This window comes from Tympanuchus pallidicinctus, unplaced genomic scaffold (genome assembly GCF_026119805.1).
Source record: "Tympanuchus pallidicinctus isolate F22 unplaced genomic scaffold, pur_lepc_1.0 scaffold3, whole genome shotgun sequence".
In the NCBI taxonomy this organism is placed as follows: domain Eukaryota; kingdom Metazoa; phylum Chordata; class Aves; order Galliformes; family Phasianidae; genus Tympanuchus; species Tympanuchus pallidicinctus.
In genome coordinates, this window is record NW_026294747.1 from 96,848,761 (window position 1) to 96,875,149 (window position 26,389).

General features: G+C 38.3%; 1 protein-coding gene across 1 annotated transcript in view; it reads left to right on the top strand.

Moving 5' to 3' along the window:
• The window catches only part of CMC1 (C-X9-C motif containing 1), a 42,903-nt gene that overhangs the window by 5,928 nt on the left and 10,586 nt on the right, over positions 1-26,389 (top strand). The window contains exon 2 of the mRNA XM_052692285.1: positions 3,993-4,085. Coding sequence (XP_052548245.1) covers positions 3,993-4,085 — 93 coding nt within the window. The remainder of the gene's footprint in view (positions 1-3,992; positions 4,086-26,389) is intronic.

Genomic DNA, 26,389 nt, shown 5'->3' on the forward strand with positions numbered 1-26,389 from the left:
ATGCTATAGGTGTGAGGCAGGGAGGTAATAAAACTTACACTGGGTCGTTGTTCAAGGAAAGATTTCATCTTGGTATCTCCTTTCTGTAATAGCCCTCTATTCAGTATGACAAGCTGCTGGAGTTCCTTTCATTATTAAGACTGTAAAGCAGCTTCATGTTCCTTCTGTCTCTTGTCCTCTTGAAGGCTTGCTGTCCATTACACAGACCTGTGCTGTGGTCTTCTCTCCAGGCCTCCCTGGATCCTATAGCTGGAGGCTAGAAGGTAAAGAGAGCGTTTCAGTCATCTCCTGGTTTCCCAGCTTCAATGCAGAGGGAACAACGTGTATTCTCTACTCTTCTAGTGCTTGCATCCTACTGATGCACACATTTCCTCTCTTTTTTGTCATTTATAGAAAAATAATGAAAAAATGAAAAATAATGAAAAATTAAACAGAATGGTTGCAGCCTTGGCTTTCCATGGCACTAGATAGCTTTTGCAGCTGAGGGTTTAATCAACCACAGAAAACTATTGCAAATGTAACCTTGTGCCCTAGGTATTATATGCAATCAGAGCTGTTTCAGGCATTGAAATTTACCAAAACCCCCAGATTTTATTTGTGTTAAGAAAAGAAATGCTTTAAAATTGTTCTCAGTATTTCACTGAATAGGAGCATCTCATAGTTTTGTAATCTCTACCCTTAATTCTTTACAGTACCCTGAAGTGGCATGGAAAATAGTTTCCCTTTCAGAGGGATACTTAGTTTTCTATAGATTTTGACCTTGTGTCTTTTATTCTGGCAACTGGAAGCTTAGATCTTTGAGCCGTTGTGTTCCATGTCCCTGTGAGAAGCCGCAGGGTTCTGGAGTGCGCTGATGCAGTTTGCACCAATTGCTTGTTACGATTTGTAGCCAGATTTGTTCTTGTTACATTTTGTAGCCAGATGCTGAGAACATCTCAAGCAGCCTGTGCGGATGACCAGGCAGAGTGCAGAAGGTGGTAGATAGGAACCAAAGGTATCAACTCTCTAACAAGAAGAGCAAACTGTAAGAAAGCCTAGGAATAGTTCTATTATTCTTTTTAGGAATAATTCTATTATTCTTTAATAATTCTATTAATATTTTGAAGAAAAAATAAAACAGTAGGCAGAAAACATAGTAGGTGTATTGTAATGCAGATTGCGTTGGGACTAGTTGGCAGCAAATCTGGTATTAGAATAAGAAATATATTTCTTAGTGCAGGCTAGTGAACTATCTAAAGGGAAAACACTACTTATTATTCTAGGAAATCTAATACAGTTGAAAAAAGGCAAAAGGAATTGGTAGCTTCACATCATGACTGTCTCATGTTTTTTGATGAAGTCTTGCTTCTAAGGTGTTATTTCTTTGAAAGTTCTTGCCACGTAATGTTAGCTGCAGAGCTGATGTAGTTAGGTTGATGTTGAACTCTTTGCAAGCACTTACAGGTTGCTATCCAGAAATACGATTATTCCACACAAAAACTCTTTCTATCTGGTATCTGACATTGTTAATATTTGCACCTTATTTTTGTTTGATGTTCTGTATAAATGCTAGGGATAGCAACTTCAGGAACGTGTTTTGAAGTCCCTGACTGAAAATTGCCATTCATATGATATAATGAATAGTTTAAAATCAAAGAAGAATATTAAAATGCTTTACACAATGCAGTTGAAAATCGTGAGTAAATACAGTGCTGCTCAAGCTGAACATCTCCTTTCGACCTGTTTGGAGATACAGATGCATGTGGGTGCAGAAATCTACCACCTTGGCTGTATAAAATGATTTGAATTGCCTGTGCTTCCTATGGTTTAAAAGCTGATACCAATAAATCTTTGAAGAAAAAAACTCCTGTATATGAGACCACGAGTGGTCTTCATTCTTGTTTCTTTTTTACTGTTCCTTAATTGCCTTTAAATGACTGTCATTGCTCTCTTCTGGTTCTTCTTACAGGACACTGCCCTGTGTCTGAGTTGTCCACATTTGCTGATGTGATGAGGGTGCACAGTGCCAACTGGGGGCTGCCTAATTCTCTGCTTTGGTGGCAGCTGATGTCCCATTAACAAAGAAAAAATAAAGGCATAGGCTGTAGTTTGAGCCAGTGGTGCTTGTGGTAGCTGTAACCTTCCCTACCCTTGTTCCTGCTCTTGCACAGTTCTTTCTCATGGACCACTGAAGTTTCATAGTGAAATAGACTGGGAAATTTATCTAGCTGAAAAATTGCATGGCAAGAAATTTATTCAGTGTCCAATCAAATTCACTTCCCTTTTCAGTCCGCAGGCCTGCAGAGAACATCTGTGGGTGCAGAGGGAAGAGCATTGCAGGCCCTGGGATAGGGCAGGACTGTAGGAGTGCCAGCTTGTTTTGGCTGAAGTTGCTCAAAGTAGAGCTGAGGCATGTAGTTCAGTGTGCTGTTTCTGCCTTACCATTTGGCTGAACTTATTTGTCCTGCTTCTTAGGAGATGTGCTTTAAAGCTCTATGACACCTTACATTTTACTGTACAAATGCTCTGTACAGTACTTGTACTGATACTCTGAAGAACTGTCAGAATTGTATTTAATTATAATTCTGTTCTCAGTCATGAGAATCAGAGCATAAAAGGAAATGAATTTGTGTTTAGAATTTTTGCTGCATAAGAGACTTTATTTCCTTTCTTTTGCTGTAGAATTTTTGAACAAGAAATTTTTCAGATGAAAGAGAAGGTTTTAGTTCTAATTCTGGGGATTGGTCATTATGGCATTCTGTTTCGTGACCAGAGTCACCCAGCAGTATCACAGATAAAATGCTGCAAAACCTCACCATGCAGCCTCATAATGTTACTAAGCTTTAAAAGGTGAGGCATTAGAAATGACTAGAGAAACGTCAATCTGTTTCTTTTTGATCTAGACATAACTGCAGATGCTCTGAAAATTAGTGTGTTTGAAATGAGGTAGATAACTTAAATTTTTCTCATTTCCTTGTCTTATTACATCACACTTTTTCTTCCATCTAATCTAAATATCTCAATGTTATTTTAAAATGATGATTGTCACTCAGTATAACAGCGTATCAGAGAGGTTTCATAATGAGAGCATCACAGCTGATTCTGTGTTGAAGAATTGTATCAACATCAAAAGGTAAATAAATAGTGTGTTTGAGGAGGAAAATCAGGTATTTGGTATAATGATGTTGAGCTCTACAGTGTTCTGACCAAATGTTCTGTAAAGGGCTTTTAAATCAGAAGCTAAGAAGGAGAAAGCTGTGCTCGGTAAATTCTCACCCCTTTGTTCTGAAGAGTTGATCTAGAAACAAATTATTGCAGTTCCAAGTGATCTCTGTTATGAGTAGTTGTACTTCTCATCCATAGACCTGAATTCTGTTCAGAGGCAACTGCATGCAAACCACAGCTCTATGTTTAAATCCAGGATTCAGGCATCAGTGTTTTCTCCTGTTGATTTTCTCAGTGAGGAAACTCACTGATGCTGTGTTTAAGGGAATGGTTATTTGTATTTCTTTTCAAAGAACAGAAGTCTTCCATGTAGTAATACAAGTTTAGATTCTGCTTCAACATGCTTTATTTCTTTGCTTTATTACATGAGCTAAAAAGCTGTGGATTGTTTAGATAACACAGATAGAAAAATGTTAATATCTTGAATTGAACATAACTCTAAATCTCTGTGCTGTCTTTATGCAGATGTTTCATTTAGTAAGGTACAAAGGAGAAAGTGCCACCAGATTTTTTTAATTTCTTTCATTACTTTTGGTTCATCTTGCACATTGAGCACAACAGAAAATGTTCAGGATAATGCTTGTGCCTGTATATGAGTCATTTCAAATCTTGGGACTTCCCTGCTTTTATGTGTAGTTCTTCCATGGTATTTTCTGCTGTTGGTTTGTGACAGATTTTATATCTTAGTAACTGTTCTATAATCAGTGTTGTGTTATTTCCGTAGACTGATTTTTCTCTCTTAAAAAAATAACATCTTCCTTTTATTTTTGTTTCTGTCTCTCTTGCAGAGAATTCTAAGCTGAGACATGTAGAAAAAGATGTTTTAATTCCACAAATAATGAGAGAGCGAGCTAAGGAGCTGTGTTCAGATAAAGTGCAAGGTAAGAGTCAAATATACATCAGGAGATCTGATGTATTCACTTCTGTGCCCTGAACATAATCCTTGTTTTTGGAGACAAGTAGTCAGAGAATGAATATGTATGGTCAGCATCTTGATGCTTGCTGTGAAACCAATAATGCAGTCTGTATCTAGATCTACCATGTTGGCCTTGGCTGCTTGGTAGTGTGGAGTGTTTATCAAAAGAACTTTGTTCTTGATTGGTTCTGATTGATAGAAAACTTTCCATGTTTTGATTTGGATCGTGCCATGAGTGGGAAACGCGAGAGTTACTTGTCTGTATTATTTGATGCTTGTGTAGATGAAATTGCTTTGTGTGACCCTACAGGTTGGGCCTCCATTGTTATTATATATTTATTAACAAAGTGTATCCTTTCCCTCATCAGTGCTTTAGTGATGTATGTGCACAGAGATACCTCATTAGACAGAATTTCTTTTAGGCTGATGCGTTCTGCTTTGGTATTCTTTAGTTTCTTTTAAACGTTACTGGTTAAAAAGAAAAGTGTGAGTGCACTATATCCAAAATATGTGGACTTAGTAATTAATTATAAATATGATCCCTATATAGTGTATTGTGTACATTATGAAACGTGCAAAAATAGAAATTAAAAAAGAATGCAATAAAGATAAAATCAGCTAATCAGATTGTGTTACACATTTATATCTTTAACAAATGGGTTCAAATCCTGCTGAAACTTCTTCTGTGATTTTTAAATAGGTTGGAAAATTTGGTTTCCATACAGATATATCAGACACTTGCATTGTTTTCAGAAACAGTCAATAACAGTGGATGCATTTTTAATCATCCATTTTCAAAATGATCTCTCCATAGCACAAGTGTCTTTTGAAAAGCAGTTACTTTCTCCCTCTTTGCTGAAGCATCAACTTCACCTTGAAGGGACACATCAAGTGGGTTTATTTATTTCTTTTGAATATGTCTGCCAGGCTGCAAACTACTCACAGCCACCTGTCATCAGAGAAAAGGTCAGCAAATCTGCAACACTTATTTCTTTTACACAAAAAGAAAAAATAATAATAAATAAATAAAACTAAAGCCAAGAAAAAAAGAATGCTTGAAGTTTGACAACTCTTTTAAGCACTCTGTTGCAAGATAACCAGCAAACCTCCTCGTGGTGTGAAAGATTTTCATGGTATTTTGTGTCTCACTGCATAGTCCTGTACAGATTCTGCTGGTTGCTTTTGATAGAGATAACTACATTGCTGGCATCCTGCTGCACTTTGTGCTCTTCTGGCTCCAACATCTTTGCTGCAAACACCTGACGATGAGTAGTGCCGTGGAAAAGTTGAATGCTTGGTGTTGTCTGTAACCTTTTTCAGGAATCCTTTTTTTTTTATTCCCATGAAAGCAGCTGCTCTGTCAGTGGTTACACTTGCACAGTTCTTCCCCAAGTCATTGCTTTTTAAGCACGGGTGTTTCCCTGAAGGTGTGTGGCTTTTAGTCTTCTGCTATTAGAATAGTCTAGTAGACTTCAATTATGAGGCCTAGTAGGAAAGTGAAGTACTGGATTTGGTATTGTGACTTTAAATAACACTGATTAGATTGTTATTGTTTGTGCCTTGTGAGGTGTCTGGACAACAAGCTCTAACTAGGGCTGGACTAAGTGTCAACTCTGCCATTTTTGTGTTTGGTTGTGATTGTGTTGTTTTCACAATCTTCAATTCACAGTTTCTTTACAGAAGTTTTTTTTGAACTACACATCTGTTTTCTGAGAATTAAATTTAGTTACAACCATATAGTATAATCCATAAATCAACCAGGCACACGCAAACTGCTGTGCATCACAGCGTATTGAAAACAAGCAGACGACTGAGGGTACTGCTGTCACCCCTTTTACCTTGTGGATCACTCACTGTTGCCCTGAGACACCTCATTTATCCTGTGTGTCCTTCTGGTCCTTCTGGTCCTTCTTGGACCAAAGGAAGGCACCAACATCAAGCTGTGTATTGCTTATTGGTAATATTAGTGATGTGGATCATTGAAAGGGGATGTGAGGTAAAAATCCTGAAAATAATCCTGTCTCTCTCTTAGCTCTAAGGCAGTTTTGATGAAATTTCTTGAAAGTTAGAGGTGGAAGCTGAGTGTTTCCAGTGCATTTTTTAAATTAAATGAGTGAACAAATTCTACATTCATATTTCTTCTGAAAAAAGGTATCACTTCTGTTTTGTTGTACTCCTTTCAATCTATACAGGCACGGAGAGCAACTCATGGGAAATGAAAGTTAAACAGTTTTGTCAGGAGAATTTCAAATCTACTGTGAAATTATTGCCGGAATGAATGTGTCTTGTTAGGACAGGAGGATAGTGTTCATCAGGGGAAATAGCATAAAAGACATGGCCTGTAATCAGTTACAAACTAGGAGCATAAGCTGTGTAATTAAGTAGTCAGAACTCCTGATAGCCAGTTTCTGTGCTATAGAAGATAGCATCTATGAACTGGTGCTGTTTACGTTAAGTAGCACAGCTACTTGTTTAACTTGTTCTTGTTTTTTCTACTCTGTGTTAATTTTGTTTGACCAACTTCTTTTAGTATACCTTTGTTTCATTTTTGTCTCTAGGGAATTGTGATAAATATATTGTTAGTATAGGAGAAAAAGCTATTCTTCAAATGGGCTTTTACAGTCTTCTTGGTCGTGCTAGCTTCCTGTCTGTCCCTACAGGGAGCCCTTGTACATTCAGTAGTTCTCTGCATGAGCATGGGGTCCATCTGTATACAGGCCGTTACCTTAGCCTGCAGCTATACCACCTAGAGATGTGTGCTTATCAGAGCTAATAATGTGAGCAGCGACAGCCTGTCCAGCACGTGTTCAGGAGGCATCCAGAGAAAAGAAACCCCAAGGGTTAACAATAAAAAAGAATAAATAAGAAAAGGTTTTGTTAACTCAAGAGGTGATATTGCTATGCCAGCATGATTACATGGGTGACCCGTTGCTGTGCTGGGTTGTGTTAGCTTAGCAGAGTAGCTTAGGGATGACATAATCATGAAAATGTGTCCATTCTAAAGATAATTTTTAAAAACAAGTAAGTAAACCAGCCATATTTCATTATACTTGTTGAAATTTATTTTGATTTTTTTTTTCAAATTGTTGCAGTACAATGCTTGTAAGTGCTGCATGTTCCTTGAGAATTTAGGACATCTGAATTGCAGAATAATTTCTCTGCCCTGTGCTTAAGATTCAAGCACTCTTAGTGAAAATTACTGTGTTAATAGTTTTGGTAAGAAAATAAACATGCTTTTTGAAGAACACAGATGAATTTGTCATGACCAAGATGCCAACATGCCTTATTGTCTTAATGTCCATTAAGTATATGTACATGAAACTGTTAAAGTATCATAGAGAGAGCAGTACTTTTCTTAAATGTTGTCAAACAAACAAAACAACCACGTTACATTGTCATGCAGGAACTTTTTAGAATATTTAAGCAGATGCTAGCATGCCTCATGTTATACCCCTGTAATTCAGTCAGTGTATTCTTGGCATATAATAGAGGTGATTACAAACTTAAGTAGCTAAAAGGAGTGCTTATCTGCTGTTGCTGAATCCATTCCTTTTATAAAAAAATTTATTAAGCTGTGTTACTTTGAAAGTGTCTAGTTTTAATTCGCAATTATAATATCTAAATTTTGAGTAGATTTCTTAAAATCGGTAAATATCAGGAATCTCAATTCATCTCTTATCTTGGAAAGGTTGTCTTAAGCTTTCTGAAACATCTGCTGTTTCAGCTTCCTGTGCTCTTCTTTCCGTGACTTCTCTCTGCTGTGAAACCAAGAACATTCACCAAAAAACTGCAAGAGCTTTGGTTGGTTTTGATTCTATGTACATAATAAATATTTGTTCCATTTCTTAAGAGTACTTATTCTGCAGTTCAGAGTTACTGATGTTGAAATTTTTAACTCCTCGGGGTGAGGTAGAGAAGAACCCATCAGGACAGAAATATATAAACCATAGTACTGTAAGTATTGTACATTGAGTTAATTTTGGTTTTTAATAGCTTGTCTTGGAACAAGCAGAAATGCTTTTAGAAGTTACGGATTTTGGTTTTAAAGTTGTCTTAGGTTTAGATCCCCAAAAGAAAGTACTCTGGTCATTGAGTCAGTCATGAGACTTTAATTTTGTTTACTTTTTTCAAAGTGATCTGTATTTGTGGTGTTAGAAAATACTTCTCCCTCCCTTCCCAAACCCCACAAACTTTTTTTTTTTTTCTTGTGACAAGATTTTGGTCTAAACTTCTTTTTTGTCTTTTTTGTTTTGGCGACTGCTACTGATGAGTGGGTTTGGGCCTTTCACAGCAAGAGAGACTTGCAGATGTCTTCTGTCAGGTTCCCAGGATTTGTTTTGGTAACTGAACTATATGCTTTTCACAGTGAGTACAGGAATAGCTACATCACATTAGCTTGATTCTGCTATTAGGAAGGCAGTGAGGTAAAGGAAGCAGTTTGGATTATTCAACGCTTGATCCTGCCTACAACTCTGCAGATAATAATGCGGCTTTTTCTTGTTTGAAGTTTGTTATGGGAGGAATTAATTTGGCCAAGAGGACAGGATGTTCTGTACTTTTTTTTAGTATAAGAGGGAGACAAAAGGAAGATGGTTTTCCTCCTGTGGTGAGTTGGGAATCTTCTCTGGAGCATACGTACGTTGGTTCTGGTGTCTGTAGGAAGTAATTAGCAATGTGAATCCATTTGCCCTGAAAAATCTCTTAAGATACTTGGCAATGCTTTAGAAATTGCTTTGGAAAGTGTGGCTGGAAAAGGACATTTCCAGGCAGTCACCCTCCTCCCATTCTCCATGTTCCCCATTAGCCCTCTCCTCCTCAGGGCTCGTGTTGATACTTAGTGAAAATGATTGGACGCAACACTACTGCAGGCTTCTCTACAGTAGAGCATGACCAGTGTCAACCAGAGTTTTGATAATGTGCAGTTACTCAACAGTCCTGTCACTGACATTATCTCTGTCCCCGTAGGGGCCACCTGCTCTCGACCGTGACCCTTACACCTGACAAATCAAACTCCATAAAAAGGAAGAAATTTCTGATTGAGGTATATTTGATGCTGCACATTAAAATGCCTAGGTACATGCCTAGGTATTTGTCCTTCCAAAAAAAAGTGTGTGTGTGTATATGTAGGTATACATATATTCTTTTATAAGAAATGCAAGTACTGAAATATACAAAGCAGTGAATTTCAGCTTGATATGCTACTCAGTGGTATTGCTCGCTTTCCTTAACTGATGCAGACAATTAACCTATTGGTATCTATAATCTGTTCTGAGGTTAACACTGGCAGGTGCTAAGGCTGGTGGCGTCAGGAAATTAAATGGCAGCTCACATTTAAAAATATTGATCAAACTTATTTTCTTGAAGCAAATTGAAACTAAAGATAACTGAATTTTGCTCACCTGCTGAACTACACAGTGGAAAATATAATCTTTTTGAAATTCACATATGTAAGGAATGTATATAAATATAAGCAGCTGCTAATTGACCGAAGCAAAAAGATCAAGTAACTGATAACAATCAGTGAGATAGCATGGCATTGCCTGGTAGTATTTTTATTGAGCTGCTGTGACTGCAGATTTCTTACATGTGCTTTTGTTCATTGATGAGAATTTGATGGACAGCCTAAAAGGTTGCATGGGAGGAGTCATAAACTTTAACTGGAATACCCTTTTTCTATGGGAGGAGCAAAACAATGCTGCCTTGTCGCCTACAACTTCATTTTTTCAGAGAAAACTGAGTGACAAAATTGCAGATAGAAAAGGGGAGAAATGTTATCCTCTGCTGTGTTTATTTTCTGCTTATTGAAGTACAGTATAGTCATATTGTGCAAACCTCTCACCTTGTATGAAGCTATTGAGATTTCTGTTTGACATACCGTGTAGTTGTCAGCTATTTAAACAGTATGGATAGTTTTGGTAGTGCTACAGCTATATTTAGTACTGGTAATGAATTGGTAGGTGTTTTCATCTGCTTGGTCTTCCTGAGGATGAGATGCTGAATTTTCATGATGTTCTTGTCTGTGCACTATAGCTTTTATTTTAGGAAAAGATTCAGGTTGATATATTTCCAACAAACATTTACTCTCATCACATTTAAGCATGTGAGTGAATTAATACAATCTCTAGAGGGATTATGTTACATTGAGCCTTGCTCCAACAAACTGAGCAGAGAGAACAGCTATATGTAAATTACAATTTGAAGAAATGAGATCATAGATGTCTTTTTTTTTTTTTTTTTTTGAATGATATTTACAGTATTAACAAAGGTGATTTAGAAGGTTTCATAGAAAAGAAATATGAGAGCATATTGTGTTGCTTGGTGATGGAAATAGTAAGTATTCTAACTAGTGTTAGGACTTCCAATAAAATGTTTGGGGAGGGATTATTTTTTTTCCTTCTCCCCTTCATGTCATTTCAGTCCAGCTGATCACAAGAAGTGGGTCATACTGCTAGCTTTACCATTGCAACTTAGTTGTGTAGGGTCTTTTTTTATTTTTTTATTAGGGAATGGAACAGCTTTTACAGGGACAAAGAGAAATGAAATCACTTTCAGTGAAAGAAAGAGGCCTCATTATAGCCACCAACAGCAGTTATTGACAGCTACACTTCCTATTAACAAGGAGCATTTAAGAGTTTGGCTGTTGGATCTTTGGACTTGATCTAATTTGCTAGCATTAATTAGTTTCTTTTGAGCACAGACACTTGGTGCTCACAGCTATAGATTTGGAGGACTAATTAGGAAAGAAAATTGAACAGAATGGAGTAAGGCATTAACCTTCAACCATTACCAGCTGGGGCTCTGATAAAGACCACAGAGTCCAAATGCTCCTATTCATGCAAAGAGTACTCTAATGAATATCAATTTCAGCCAGGTTGCCACATCCTACAAGCACTGTCTTAATTTTGTTTCTCTTACCTGTTACAAAATGTTATGCGTAGACACTAAAGTGATGGCGATGGCTTGGAGTTCGTACCTTGATAGGTTGTCTATGTTGTGTCCACTCTCTTGGTTTTCTTAAATTAAAGATGTCATTGGTTTCCATTAAAGATCCCAAATTTCAAATTGTTTTCTCATCCCAGCGTAAATATATTAATACAGGATGTTAACAAATGCTTGTTTAAATAGGGGATGCCTGTGTGGATTTGCATTACAGTAATGCACGAGCAGTACTACCCATGATAAGCACTGACCAAGTGAACTGCTGAAGTTTGAACAACAGGATAGCTGCTTCTGCAAATCGTCGGAGTAGAGAAAGTATTGCATTGTGGTGCTGATTATCACATTTCAGGAGAAAAACTGTTCTTTCGGACCTTGTGTTTATAGTGTGAAATATATATGTGTGAAAGGGAGGTATAAAAACAATCATCTTTTTTGTACCTTTCTTGAATCATTGGAAATGTAGGACTTGGAACCAAGGCCCAAATCCTCCTCAGCAGTTGTTTCCACTTTTTAGTCATGTCACTGCATGCTGACAAACTGCCTGTCAAATCTATCTCACTGCGTGTGTCTCTGTTGCTACTGCTTGTGTACCTGGAGGTTCCTTGCCCAGTAGTGAGAAGTGCGTCAGTCTCTTCTTTGATACTCTTTCTTTGGACTTTTTTGTTTTGGGAAGCGCACTAACACTGATGTGCGTCCTCTGACTTTGAAACAGTTGTATCTGTTTGGGTTATCTTTTGTGTTTAGCTCTTTAAGGCTAAGATTGCCTTGATGTGATCAAATTATTGTGAGTTCTCATACTGGTAAGTTCCATACTGTTAGGTTGAATAGCTGATTCCATGTCAGAGATTGGTTTGGTGCAAGCTACGAAGACGGAAGGACAAACTTCCCCTTGACGTCAATGTTATGCTGTTTGGTTGTGTTTGGATCAACTTTACAGGAATGCTTTTGTTGGCTGACTGATTTGGCAGGGTTAGGAGACACATAGTCAAATTCTTTTTGAATCCTCCCAAAAAAGAGAGGTTATGATTGCAGCCTCTTAATAAGACCATGTTTATATCTTCTATTAGATGCTAGATGTGCTATTTACTGATCCTCAGTTTTCTTTCCTAGTTGATACATCGTGATTCTTCCCTTTCAGTTCTTGTTACTGCCAACAAATAAGAATGAATTCTGTAGGTTTTTTTTTTCTTTTACTGTCTCATCATTGGTGGTGGTGATAAACTACAAACACAGTAGTTTATGTATTAGAGTACTACAGTATTTTATTACTGTGACAAAGTTGCACATATTGCTAATAGTAGTACATGTGACTAATTGTAACTTTCGTATTAACTGTGTCTTCTTAATGATGTACTTCAGCAATGGCTTTGCAGTTTTGGATTATAAACCCCTCTTAGAATTGCTGTAGAATTGCATTCAACAAGACATTCAGCACTTGGTGTAAATAAATGTAATGCTTTAAGAGGTCGTGCTATATTCTCTGTGCACATATATAAATATTTTAATTGTGTATGAATTATGAATGTTACCCTGGGGTTACTTTCAGACAGAAAAATAGGTTATTTTTCAACTGCTGACATCAGAACGTGTATAGATAGCATTAGGTGCAGCAGTAGAAAACAGAACTTAGTTTTGTCAAAAAGCAGCTACTGTGTATTTGGAACCAAATAAATAGCGAGCTTTCAAATGGACTGCAGGCAGTGTTTTGGTGTTCTAAGGAGGGCATTACATTCAGGGAAAGGTAGTGGGGAAAAATTCTAATTACTGCTGTGCTAAATGGGATTCAGAACAATAATTGCAAATTATCTAACAGGCCTTGATGTCAGAAGGCAGTCCATTATTAGAGTTGTAGTTTTGATTTCCATTTCCTGTAGACTGGAGAGCTGTATCTGTGGAATGCATTTACATAGAATACTATGAATCAGCTGAGCAGTCCCCAAAAAAACCAAATTCAAAATCAAATTCCAACAAAGGACAGGAAAGATAAACCTTGTCAGGCAACAGGAGAGAGCAAGATAAAGTTGGAATGTAACTGAGTGAGTAGGCATACTCTTAAGATGTGGTGGTCTGACTGTTCTTCATGCTTTTTTGTTTGAAAACATCAGAAGGTGGTTAATGAAATCTCTAATTTTCATCCTTCTTTTGGGCTAAACATTCTAAACTTTTTCAGTGTGGAATCTAAATCTAAAGGTTGTTTAAATGGAGTGAGATGTTCTTCAGGTCCTTTTTTTTAAGTATATACAGTTGTGGTAACAACACTGACAATATGCAGCTTTAAGTAGTAACTCTTTTATCTGTTGCTGAGTAAAACAGTGTTTCTGCTTGTTGTTGTTCTGGTACTTTCAATAATGGCAACAAAAATAATCCCTCTTCCCTGCTGCAAAATTTAATTTAATTTTGTTGTTATTGTAATTGTTTTCCAGTAATTGTCTACATGGTGCTGCATAAGAAAAGGGTAGAGATTCCTGTTCTGAAGAGTGTTCCATTTGCAGGTCTGATTGAGAGAGGAATAAAGGCTACAAAACAAAAGGCCTTAAAATACTTGTGCTTTATTATAATTCCTCTGAATTTTATTTGTAACATTTTAACACTGTCCAAAAAAAAGAAGAAAGATTGTGCTGAAAAAAAGAGCTTGGAATGTGTGCTGCCTAGGATCAGAATAGATACCTTCACATGAAATATGATCATATGACAGAAGGTGAGAAGTATTTGGGGTGAGGAATCAGAAGCTTCACAACGGGTCAGAAAATGTGGAGGGGGATGGACAAGGAGTATGAGAGCTACACACACAGAGCATTGGAGGTGTGGATGATTCCAAGGTGTGCACTTGGAATGGGGTAAATAGATTTTTCTCTTGAAATCCACAGTACTGGGAAAGAATTGAAAAAGTTGTAGGCATTTAGACATCATCTGTAGTATTTAGGGTTCTGCCTTTTTACTTCTTTCCTAAAAAAAGAGTTTACGTGATGATTTCTTGAAGCTTAACTGTTGGTTTCCCTTGGATATACTTACCAACACTGTGAGGAATGCCAGTCTGAATTGGACTTGTAAGACTTCTCTTGTGCTCGTGTTTGGTATATCTGTAATCCGGTTAATGATGCAGCTTGTACAGGCAGATTGCTCACGTAGTTACTTCTTAGCGTTCAGAGATTGGTTTGTTTGTTTTCAAAGGTATTTTATTTTAGGATGTCCAACTTTTCCTTATATGTCAAGGCGTTGATGTTCTCAGTGTCAGTTACAGATAGGCACAGAGAAAATGAAACTGTCCACTGTGTATTTGTGCTTTTGATTATTCCTGGGAAAGAGTGTTTTTGTCTATGACATTCAGACTAAAACGTGTATATCATATATAAACTATTACAGTTAAAGAATTTTTGTTCTTGCTGAACTGCACTGTTTTTCCAGATCAAATCTATCAAGAGCCTTCTGAATACTCATGCTGTCCTTCAGTGTACTGTCAATACTGTCACTCAGAACATTCAGTTGCTCACAAAATGACATAAAGCCTCACTGAATATAGCATTTCAGTATGACATTAAACATCTTCACTGTATGCCTGCTGCATGTATGGATTTTACAAGTAGATAATTTTAAAAGCTTTGCTATGTGTTTTAAGAGGAAGTTTTTCTATTCTTTGCATTGTGTCCTGCTCCTGATCCACAGCACCTCATCACTACCAGTGTATGTTTTATGAAATCTGCAGTTGAAGGAGCAGAGTTCTTACTTCTGTACTTTGTTTGTGAACTGAGTTGAAAAAATGTTTTTTATGCTATTAAAAAACAAGCAACAAAAAACCTACCCTAAACAGAAAAAAAAACACCCACCAGACTGCTATTGAAATGCTGATATCCTCATGAGGACCTTCAGACATTGGACAGATTCTTGGTGGTGGTCTGAATAAAAGCAGCACTTTGAATGGAAGAAATAAGACAATCTGCTTATCCAGAAAAGGCAAAAAGGGTGAAAAGGGGGAAAAAAAAAAGGGGGGGGAGGAGTGGAAAGGGGGGCACAGCCTTTTCAGTATCTGTCCTGCAGAACGATTTCTACCATGGGGTCGTTAAGATGGCTTAGGGAAGATGGTGAAACCTAAGGTTTATGAGTTGTTTTCAGGAGCACTGCAAAATGAAGACAGCCAAAAAACCATTGGTATCTCCAGGTTAAAAGTGATGATTAAAATGATTTATAGGGAGAACTTTCAAGTTGAAGAAAATGATACCCACTAAAAGTGCCACCACAGTCAACAGCTTCAAATGTTGTACTTCATTGCCCCACTTCTTTTTTCTGCCTTTGGATTTTCTACAGTGAATCTGACAGCCAAGTCAAAATAATTCATAAGGCCAGTGATGAAAAATACCTTTTATTTTTTTCTGGTATAAATAATCTTTGTCATTCTTCATCTGTTCTGATTTCTTTCTCTTGTTTCTTTGCTCTATGTTTTCAATGTGTTTTTCTTAGTAAGGCTTCGTAATGTGTACAACTTACAGTATGCCTTCTGTTCATTATTTACAAGCGTAACAAAAACATAGTCTAAACGTACTCTTCAGTATGGAAAATCTGTGTGTTGCAGGATTTACACAAACATTGTTTTATCCATGATATAACCGTGGATATGCTTATGGAATAATAACATCTACAAGATTGTGCCTGGTTTGTGTGCCATCTCATCTCTGACCCCTGCCAATGCAGCTTGCACAAAGGTTGAGTCTCATTATACTTTATTTCAGACGTGCCAGAAAATATTCCTTCTATTTCTTTCCAACAGCTCAATGAGAAGGATATTTGGAAGCAAAAGTCAACTGATAGAAAATATTTGGCGTGCTGAATGAGCCTGTAGTGCAGATAGATTGTTATGGGTTCGAAGAGACATATCCTTTTGCCTGACAGGAAGTTCAGGATAAAATTCTGGCAGCACATAATGCTTACAAATGTTCTTACATTATTTTAAGGCACTGTTCTGCCTTATTACCTTAATGTACAGCGTGTGTTTGGTTAATGAAAGGAAATTTACCACTGTTTTTTATAGGATCAGAGAATGTATGGTGTTTGGGTTTTGTAATCTAAGATTTAATTATTAGTGTTTTAAACAGGGTAGGTCCAAACTCAGAGATTCTGTGCTGTCTTCAATGTCTCTATTCAGTATTCTAAGTTTAAAATATTTTGTATTATCTACATGTGATAGTGTGTCATTACTGTTGAATAACAATGCAGAGGAATCTTCAGTTCTCTGGAGAGCTTTGTAACAAGTGTCCTCATCTTATCCATTTGAAAGCTGTTCTGATGTAACTCGTCAGGAAATAAAAAACATCTGTATTTTCATGTGAGGTATTTTTGAATTTTATACATTGAAAATAGCTTGAGAAACTTTTAAGTCCTTTGTGGGGAGTGAGAATGGTGGAGGAAGAGAATTCACCTCCTTTTAGCAAAAGCTGTCTTGTCAGTTTATTTTGATACGTAACATTACGATACATTTTGTTCAGTAACTATGAAACAAGCAGTTTTTAAATCAGCATATTACAGTCACTCTTTGTTTTGGGTAACTGTCTTGTTCACTTTATCAAGTTTGTATAAACACTAGTTACTGATTGTGCATAAACTTTGAGACGTTCATTGTTGAGCAGTGAATACTCATTTTATTTAAACTCCCCCAAAATAATTTCTACAATTCTGTAGAAGGAAGGTATTTAACAGAGTGGTAATGTTTGCTTTGCCTACATTCTCCCAGCGTAATAGTAAATCAGTAAATTTAATAGTAATAGTAAATTGCTGCGATTTCAGCTTTTTCTCTTCTCATCCTGGCTGCTTAACCATCCGTCAGTGCAGGAATACATGGCATGTGATACAACTTTTTGTTTTTTGAAGTTAAATATGCTAGTTCCATGTAATTAGTATTTCACTACTGCTATGGCCAATGAAGGGTGTGCACAGTTGAAAGTATTAATACAAAAATATACTATTTGTTTCTATGATAGAAAATGCTGATTGGCATGACTACAGAATAAAATTCTCTTCTGAGTAATAATTAGTTGAGCATGAGAAACTGTTACATCATTTCAAAGGGAGTTCTCTTACTGCAGCTGTCCTGGTTCCAGCTGGGATGGAGCTTTCTTCTTCATAGTGGCTGGTGTGACTCTGTGTTACGGCTTTAGAAGAACAGTGCTCATAAAACATTGATGTTGTAGTTGTTGCTGAGCAGTTCTTTACAGAGCAAAGGACGTTTCAGCTTCTCGTACTGCCCTGCCATCAAGGATGCTGAGAAAGGCACAAGATGCTGGAAGGGGACAGAACCAGGACAACTGGCCCAAACTGACCAAAGGGACATTCCATACCAAATGGCATCCTGCTGAGCTACTAAAATGGAGGAGATTGGCTGGGGTGCTGCTTCTGTTTTGGAACTGGTAGGGTGTCAGTCAGTGAGAAATTGTGCGTCACTTGTTTTATAAACATATATATATATATAATATATAACTGTTCTTTATGTTTGTCTTCCATTTCTCTTTTAGCAAATAGCCTTTACCTCAACCTATGAGTTCTACTTTTGTTTCCGATTCTCTCCCTCATCCTGCTGGCAGGGGCGAGTGAGTGAAAGGCTGTGTGATGCTGAGTTGCCTGCTGGGTTAAACCACAACAGCAACCTAATTCTGATCTCATTCTCTTAATCAAGGCTTACCATTCAGAAACATATTTTCACTCTGATGAATAAGCTGTGGTCTCAGTGCAGAACTGCACTACGTTGCAGACTTGCTATTGCTCGTGTCCATTATCCTGATGTTTGAGTTGCAGTAGCCTGACTTGTCTGAAAACAAATTCTGTCACCCTGGTAAGGAGTGCAAGATGCATTTCACATCAAGGATAAATTGTAACAATGATTATAGTTTCTTTTTGAAGGACTGTTGTGGTCTGTAAATACACTGACAAACGAATGAAGTAACCTGGCATTATTATGCATAAAACATGGATGGTTCTGCTGCCAGTTCGTGGGAGGGTGTTTGTTCTTCTGAAAGAAACTATGTAGAAACCCTTGATCTCTGTGAGCATTTGCTAAAAATTCCTTTGAGCTATTTTTTCCTCCTTGTTTCAGATTGTTTCCATATAGCTTGAGAATCCCACCGATTTGTTAGTGTCTTCTGTAGCGATATGAATGTCTGCATTCTGTCTGCACATGTGGACAGGCTGAGCAGCATCCTTCAGCTCACACCAAGATTTGATGGGAAGAAAGGGAGAGAGTTGATGCCTGCTAAGTAATTACAAACAGACTCAGCTGGACACAGGAGTTACCACTTCAAAATTTGAGAACTGTTGGAATTGGATGAAGGTTTGTGACTTTCATGGCACTAATTACTTTCCTATTTTTTTCTTTCACTTCTATCAGCAGACCTGGACTTTACTTAAAGGTTGAAGAGCAAATGAAACTGTTTACTGGAGCCAGACTAATTTGCTATCTTATTTCCTGCTTTATTACTTTTTTTTCCCTGTTTGCCCATAAATACTTAGCGAACGGAAGGTTGAAACCATAGTATGTAGGGGTAAACAAGCAAATAATCCTTACATTATACTTAAATTCATAAATGTGGGACTCACAACCAACCTGCTGTACAAGAAAGCAGATGCCATGCAATAAATTAATACTAGGCTGAGTAATAAAGGGTTTTAATGCAAAGAAAGTGATTTCAGACTTTCATATGCTTGTTTTCTCTTTGTTTAAAGGAGGCCCTTGCATGTGTTTTCTTTATTCTTTTTCTGTGCACATTTGAGCTTTGTTGGGTTGAGCACTCAGTCTCTGGTTGGGCCGTTGTGATTAACTTACACTAAATAGGCAGCAGTAATGTGATTTCAGAATGAAAAGGATTCATTTCTTCTAAATGAGGGGAAAAAGACAAGGTTGAAGGAAATAGTTTACATAATCTGTAAACTAGTTAAGGAGCTGAATATTTATGCAGGTTGAAATTGACGCTTAGTTGCCCTCTAGGGGTTTTACGTTAATACGGCATATGCTAGCTTTTGGGTGATTTTTTTCTTTCAGAATAAAGGTGAGAAGAAATCTTTGGAAAAACTTCCATACTGACAAATCTGTGGTGGTGGAGGCATGTGTGCATCTGCATTCAGCAAGAAAAGCTCATTTTGTTCAGAACCTGGAAAATGGAGAAAAGATCTTTGGTCAGATTGTGCTCTTAGAATTTCAGATCAGTAGAGAAGCTACACGTGGTCATCATGTCTTGGATCCCAGCCAGGAAAGGTCCCCACGAGGGAGTCAAAATGCATTCCCAAGAAAAAGAAAAAAAAAAGGTCCTAGGTAGACCTGGGAGACAAAAAGAAGTTGCATAGAGATGTAATGCTACTGCTGGGAAGGTCACAACAACTTTCAGTTCCTGCTTGTATCCTAGCCTGAATGCTGCTGCTGTTTGAGTTCTTGGTGTCTGCTGCCTCCACTGTCCAGTGCACAGGGGCCTCCTGCCACATCTGCTCTTGGCAAGATGTGAATCATGTTTGTGGATCCTGTGACTGATGTTGTTAGAGCTCTACTTTCCTTTCTCTCGTCACTGTTACGGACTTTGTCATGTTTCTTAGCAAGCAATTAACAAAAACTGAGTATTTTCTGTTTCTTTGGGTCGCGTGTACGTCATGGGTAGAGTCATCATGCCATGGGAAGAAATGGAACTAACATGACTTCTAAGCTAAAGCCATTTTATTTTTCTCATCTGAACTTCCAGTATCTCATTTGCCAATGATTTTTTAGCAGATTCATTGCTAACCTGTATTTAAAAAATAACCTTGCTCAATGCTATCTTCAAAGTGCAGTTGTATTTCTAAGTATGGAAACCACATTTGTGATTTTTGCTGTTTCTTTCATAACAGTAATGAGACTGTATTACCCTAAAACGTTTTTGCATCAAAAGCAAGATACTTTGACCAGGCAGAATAGGTGGACTTAAGCAGCCTCTTCCAAACTTGAGCACCTGTGCATGCAGCTGGAGGAACACAGTGTAGTCAATTGTTGCAAGTTGGATGTCCCCAGGGCTTTGTTATACCCAAGTCTAGATTGGTTCCATTAAAGTTTATGGTATTACACCGATTTTTATGCCATTTGCCCAGAAAGCCTTACACTGAAGGATGGTTTCTCCTTCAGAGAGACTTCCACAGCTGGCAATTCATGGTTCTCTTTTTTTCACACAGCATTTTTGTTGATGCTTGTAAATCCTCTGCTCTCAAATATATACATATTTTTAATCGGCTTTGAAATTATAAACGTAGCTGTAGAGAAGTGGCCATGTCTCTTACTTTCTCCTCGCAATCCAACCTAAGCCCCTGACACATGCAGAATTCTTTAGCCCGGTGCCATTTATGACAGCCAGCAGCATCACAGACGTAGCATCCTGGCTCTCTCTGCCGTGTGGTTGGGTATCGCGGCTTCTGTCTGCTGCTTCCTTGTCAAAACAAATTCGTGAGCAGAGCTTTGTCATCCACTGTTTTCATCTTCATTTCTGGTCCATGCTCAAACTGTGCAGTCAGTGATTTCTGGAAGACACACATCAGACCATGAGATGTATCGAGGTGTGGGTGGTGTTTGTATTTTGGTTAGTTTTCTTCCCTTGCCTTTGTCAGTTTCCATCTCTGAGTAGGAACACCTGAGGTGTTTGCCTTCTTTTTACAAGTTTTTGCTCCAGCATGGCCAACTGCTCTCCAAGTAGGATTGTAATAAATTGCATATCTTGCATTATTCTAAGTAGCATTAGCTTCATCTGTTCAGGGTAGTATCTCTGAAAGGTTTGAAGATAGTTTGCATTCCTAGCTCTGGTAGAGTTTGTGCCAAGGGGATATTTCTGAAGTGGAGAATTGTGATTGCTCTGTTCCTATAAGGCAAGTGGGAAACTAGTTGTATAACAGCTGGGTAGTTTGCCTTGGCTACCTGAGATCAGTCAAAAGGTAGCTTAGTGAGCACCTCTTAATCCCAGAACTTGATGTCTTACAAAGTGTGTAGCAGGTCTCAGTTATAGAAGACGTGCATAGCTACTGCGCAGTGCAATAACTGGGCAGACCAGTGATGGGGCTGGCTTAGCACAGGAGATGCAGTCACTCTGTGGCAGGAACCTTGTGAACATCTGTGTTGATCTGGAAGTGTGGAGTAGCTGAGGGCTGAGCACAGCTTCAGTGCTTGCAGAGAATTTATCAGAACTCCACAAAAACCAGTTTGCAATGTGTTCTCATTTCAGAAGTCCTTTGTGCAACACTTTCAAAGATACAGGGAGTGTATGGTGACTGGATTATTTTCTGGTATTAAATTGTTTCTAATATTCTACTTATCCCAGTCAGCTTGCTTAAAACAAGTACTGATATACAGAAAATGAGAAATATGCATTAAACTGTTACAATCAGATTTATAAAACTGGTATATTAAAAACATCTGATCTTGATAAATTTTCATAATGTGTTTTCTTGTCATCATTAAAAAATCTCTCTAAAATCATGGCATGAATAGCATGAATAGGGAAGCGTAACCTTCTAGCTGCCTACCTGGTCAGTGATTTCTCTTTTGAAAGAGAACTGACACTGCAGCCACCATTGCAAAGGATCTTCAGTATAAAATTCAGAATGTAGATGCACCTCTAAACCTTTTTTCCACTAAAATTATGGCTCTAGTTAAGTTGTCCTTAAAAAATGCTGAATAGTGCCTTGTTCAGCACAAATACTTCCCACACCTTCACACCTGTATGCACTGAAGACTACTAATTAAAAAGAGAAAAAAAGAAAGAAAAAAGAAGAGAGGGAGACTATAAACATGTACTGTAAGCCAAGGTTGAGTACAGGGTAGCATGTTCTGGAGATGTTGGAGTGATGGTTGAGACTATAGGAAGATTGTAGGAAGAACTGTCACCTGTAAGGAAAGGTCACTTCTGAGGAGGGTGAGCGTATTGCTCTTCAGTACGGTACCTTGTGGGAGTTCAGCTGACCTGTGTTTTTGGCCCTGTTCTGTACCCTCCCAGCTGAGAGTTCACTTTTGTTTAAGGGATATTTTGTTTCATTCGAAGAGCGGAGGAAAATAAATAACGATAATAATAATAAATAAAAAAGATCTTTGAGTTAGAACAGTGTTTTTGGAAATGCAGGGAATTGAACGGAGGGGGACAAATGCATCTCTGAAAGATCAGGCTGTGATGTAGAGCTGGTGTTACGGTGGAGTAACTGTAATTGCCTCCTTGAGAGTTACGTAAATAACCTGCTCTATCTCCACCGTGTGGTAGAAAGACACTACTGCTATTCGTGCCACTCGCAGTCAATCTGGCTTACTTATAAATAGACCTTTTTATTTAAATTCAGAGTTCAGCTGAGGAGTCAGTCGTTGTGGGGTGTGTTGTTGCTTTGAATCATCTGGTGTGCTAACTTCTCAGCTGTCCCCGAGTGGCTCAGCTGCTCCTGAAGGAGCTGGGAGGATGAGCAGCGGCGAGGCGACTCTGTGCTGCTCGAGCTGGATGCACTTGTTTATATAGGAGCAGGCAGTGACAGACAGTAGCCATGGGGGAACTTGCATTTGTTCCAGTTCTGCCTCTTCCAGCGTCTGGTATGGTAACGCTTGATGTCAGGGATACTTACTGCAGGCTGGGAGGAACATTAGATCAAGTCAGTCTTAAAGGAAGCAGTTGTTTAAAAACAATGTATCGCAGAATCACAGAATGGCCAGGTTGGGAGGGACCTCAAGGATCATGGATTTCCAACCCCCCTGCCACATGCAGGGCCACCAACCTCCACGTTTATTGCTAAACCAGGCTGCCCAGGGCCCAGTCCAACCTGGCCTTGAACACCTCCAAGGACGGGGCATCCACAACCTCTCTGTGCAAATGTATTTTAACTGGGTGGCTGTGCTTGCTGGGCATGGTTTACCTGAAACCTTAAGTATAAGACAATACTTGTACCTGACAGGAACATTCCTAAAGCAACTATCTTTAGCAGAAAAATCATGATTTACCCACATAAACTGTTTTGCAGCAATATATTTACTCTGCTTAAAAGGGTTTATGGTTTTTTAAATTATTTTCAAGGAGAGGACAAAAGGGTTAGTTTTGTCTTGATAGATCTACCTAAATAGCCCAGTGGGTTGTCATCTGTGAGCACTTAAATCTCCCTTGCCTGAGATAGCACAGTCACTGTAAAGCCTTACACAGAATAGTTGTGCCCTTGTGATTTCTTCTGTCTTTTTTTCTTGTGAGGGCATAACCCTCATCTCTGTAATGCTGTGCTCTGGGTGTGTTGCTTAGTCAGGGGTGGGAGGAAATGTCTGACTGTTTCTGTGTTTGGTGTAGAACACACATGCGTATTTTGTGTATATACATAAACTTATAGCTATGCATGTATATACACTAATAGATGTGTGTGTATATATGCATGTGTACATATATGCACTTACAGCAGTGTGTGTGTGTACACATATGAAAATAATGCTGACAAAGCTGTTAATCCAGGATGAGAGATCAGATCAGATTGCACCCAGTACCCTAAAGTTACCAGTAGGTATTTCACTGCACCATCTCTACCAAAGCTCTCTTTGCTGTTTGACTCCATGTTCCCTTGAGATAAATGCATATTACTGATGAATTTTGTGTCTGCAACAGTATTTTGTCAACATTCAGCAACAAAAAGTATTACCTGAAGTTTGAAGGTACTTTTTTTTTTTTTAACCTTCTTTTCTGGCTGTGTGATTACTTAAGAAAACATTTTCTCTGGTTAACGTTCATTTGTGCATTCAGAATTCTTACTAAACTGAAAACTAATGTTTCCACCCCTCATACCACAAGAGTCATTTTGATCAGACCTCATGTGTTAGTACTGACACAGAAAAGTAGAACAAGAAAAGCTGACTTGTCCTTGTCCAAGCACTGGGACTAAGAGCTCCAGAAAATGCCATGAGGTTGCATGTGTACATATCTTATTTTTTCTTTCAGAACTCTGATTTTAACCCAAATTGTTCCAGCCTGGCATATTTTTTGCTATCAGTTGGAGGATGATATGTATACTTTTTGTCGTATTAATTGTGCTGGCTTGAGTTACTGTGTTTGGCTCCTTGTTGGCCTTTTTGTTCAAAGTGAAACAATTCCCACCTTTCTTACGCTTGTTACTTTTTATTTTGATTCACCGTCTCTTATCGCTCTCTATGAAATTAGAAAGAAGAGATTCCAGCAGTCTTCTGTGGGCTAGTGTGGGTTAATTGGTGCAGACAGAAGTTCTTCCCTGCTGCTGCCTGGGGCATTCCCTTGCTTTGGGGTTTCTGGCTATGCCTCTGACAAACAACCACAATTCTCAGTCTGAATGTGAGCAAATTTTAGATGTCACAACATGGATAGTGAGTCCAGTGAGAGAGGTTCCCTCAGTGCAAGCCTCTGCATCATGTGGGAATGGGCATATGGCCTTGTCATTCACTGCTTTATTGATTTATTTATGATTCTGTGGTGCTAGTTTCTTAAACTCTTTTTATTTCTCTCTCCCAGAAATTCAGTCTTTAATGATTGTTAGGCTCAAAAATAACAAAAGCCCTGTTAAAATTCTGTGACAAAAGCAAAGACATCTGTTTGGATTTAGGACATAGTGGAGAATCCCTACATGCTCTGCATGTATTTTCAGAATTGACATGGAAGGGTTGCTTTTTTTTTTTAATACATAACTTTTGGATAGGTTTAAAAACAATTTAAGACATTGATTTCCTGTGTTCATTTGAAAAGCTCTTTACAGGCCTTAAATTAAGAAAAGAAACTCTCTCTTGGATGACCATACCATGGAACTTATATGTGTTGAAGAGATGAAAATGTGCAGCACTTCCTATACTAGGTTAGGGACCATTTTTTCAGCTGATCTGTGAGACTTTGGGGCTTGCTGCTTTTGGGGTTACCTTGGTCATTCACACAGCTTTGTTTGCTCTGTCTGCAGAGCCAGCCTGGATTCTTGTTTTGGAGAACCATTTCTCTTCATTAACTGCACAGATAATCTCTTAGTGTTGCATCTACAGTTGACCTGCTGTCACAGTGCTTCTAAGAGCAAGTAGGTGGATTATTTGTGGCGAAGGCAACAAAATCAAACATTTCTGATGTACACAGAGTGCCTTTCCTGCCTTCTGCTTTGTCCTATTGCAGCTACGCCAAAGAATTGTCAGAGCGAGAGTGGCTGTACAGGCAGGTCTTATACATCCAGCCAAGGGATACTTTGAGGCCAATTAATTTTTGCAGCAGGATTTTGAAAACTTGCTAATGAAAAAGGCATCTGTGGAATGACAAATAACCACAGTTGCAGTAGTTGTGACTTCTACAGTTGTGACTCAGTATCTGAGACACTGACTTGAAGCAAGCCAGGGGCAGATAGACATTGAAGGAATTCAAGCTAGTGTATGCCTTTTTGGTACTGGGGTGGTTTTTTCCTCTTTCCTCCTCCTCTTATCTTGGTCTGAACTGACAAGTTTCCTACTGTGCAAGTGATTGTAAGTGTTTTGAAAGGCATGTGAGAAGTTTTTGCTTCAAGGTATAAGCCTAGCTTACAGTTGATAGGGGTTAGAAACAAACTTCACTTGAGGAAATGCTATTCCATAATGTAGACTTACTGGCACTTTTTTTTTTTTCCCCTGTAGCAGCAGCTGTTACTGACTTCTGAGAAAGATGGTAAGCAGGACAAATGGGTCCTTTGTCTGATCCAGTATGTCATTTTCTCTTCTTTAATTGTAAATGTCCCCTAGAGCTAAGTCTTCAGATTTGTTTCTAGGATATTGCTAACACATCTTCTTTACCCCAGGGCAGTGTGTTTAGAGAAACAGTTTCTCATTTGGGGGAAAATACTTGCCTTCTATGTACCAGTTGTGCTGTCTGCCTTCGTGGCAGTTCTCTTTGAGGTATGTTTACTTAATCGCTGGGTGAGCGACTTTTCAACAAAGCAAGGTACGCTGTAATGTAATGGAGGATCCTGTTTGCATAGTGTATGTTAAGGCAGAACTGGTGTTTTCCACAGTGAGCACTGTGAAGAAGATTGGTCAGAAGTGATCATTCACACGATCAGTATCCCTTCTCTAAAATGCCTTGGCTCCTGCAGTTGTGTCTCCTCCCAAGTCCTGCAGCATGTGGTGCTACTGATGGATCATCTGCCCCAGTGTAGAGTTGGCAGCATGCTGGAGCTGTAGGAACTGAAATGGAGCAGGTTTTTGGGGAGGTGGTGATGAGCAGGATAACGAAAAGTATATGTATTTGTATTTTTATTTATTTGTATTTTTTATCAAATACTTGTGGAAACATAATATATTTGATCTGATAACAGAGGTTCACTTGAAAGAATCAAAGTTATTTTATGTCAATTTTCTGTTTACCC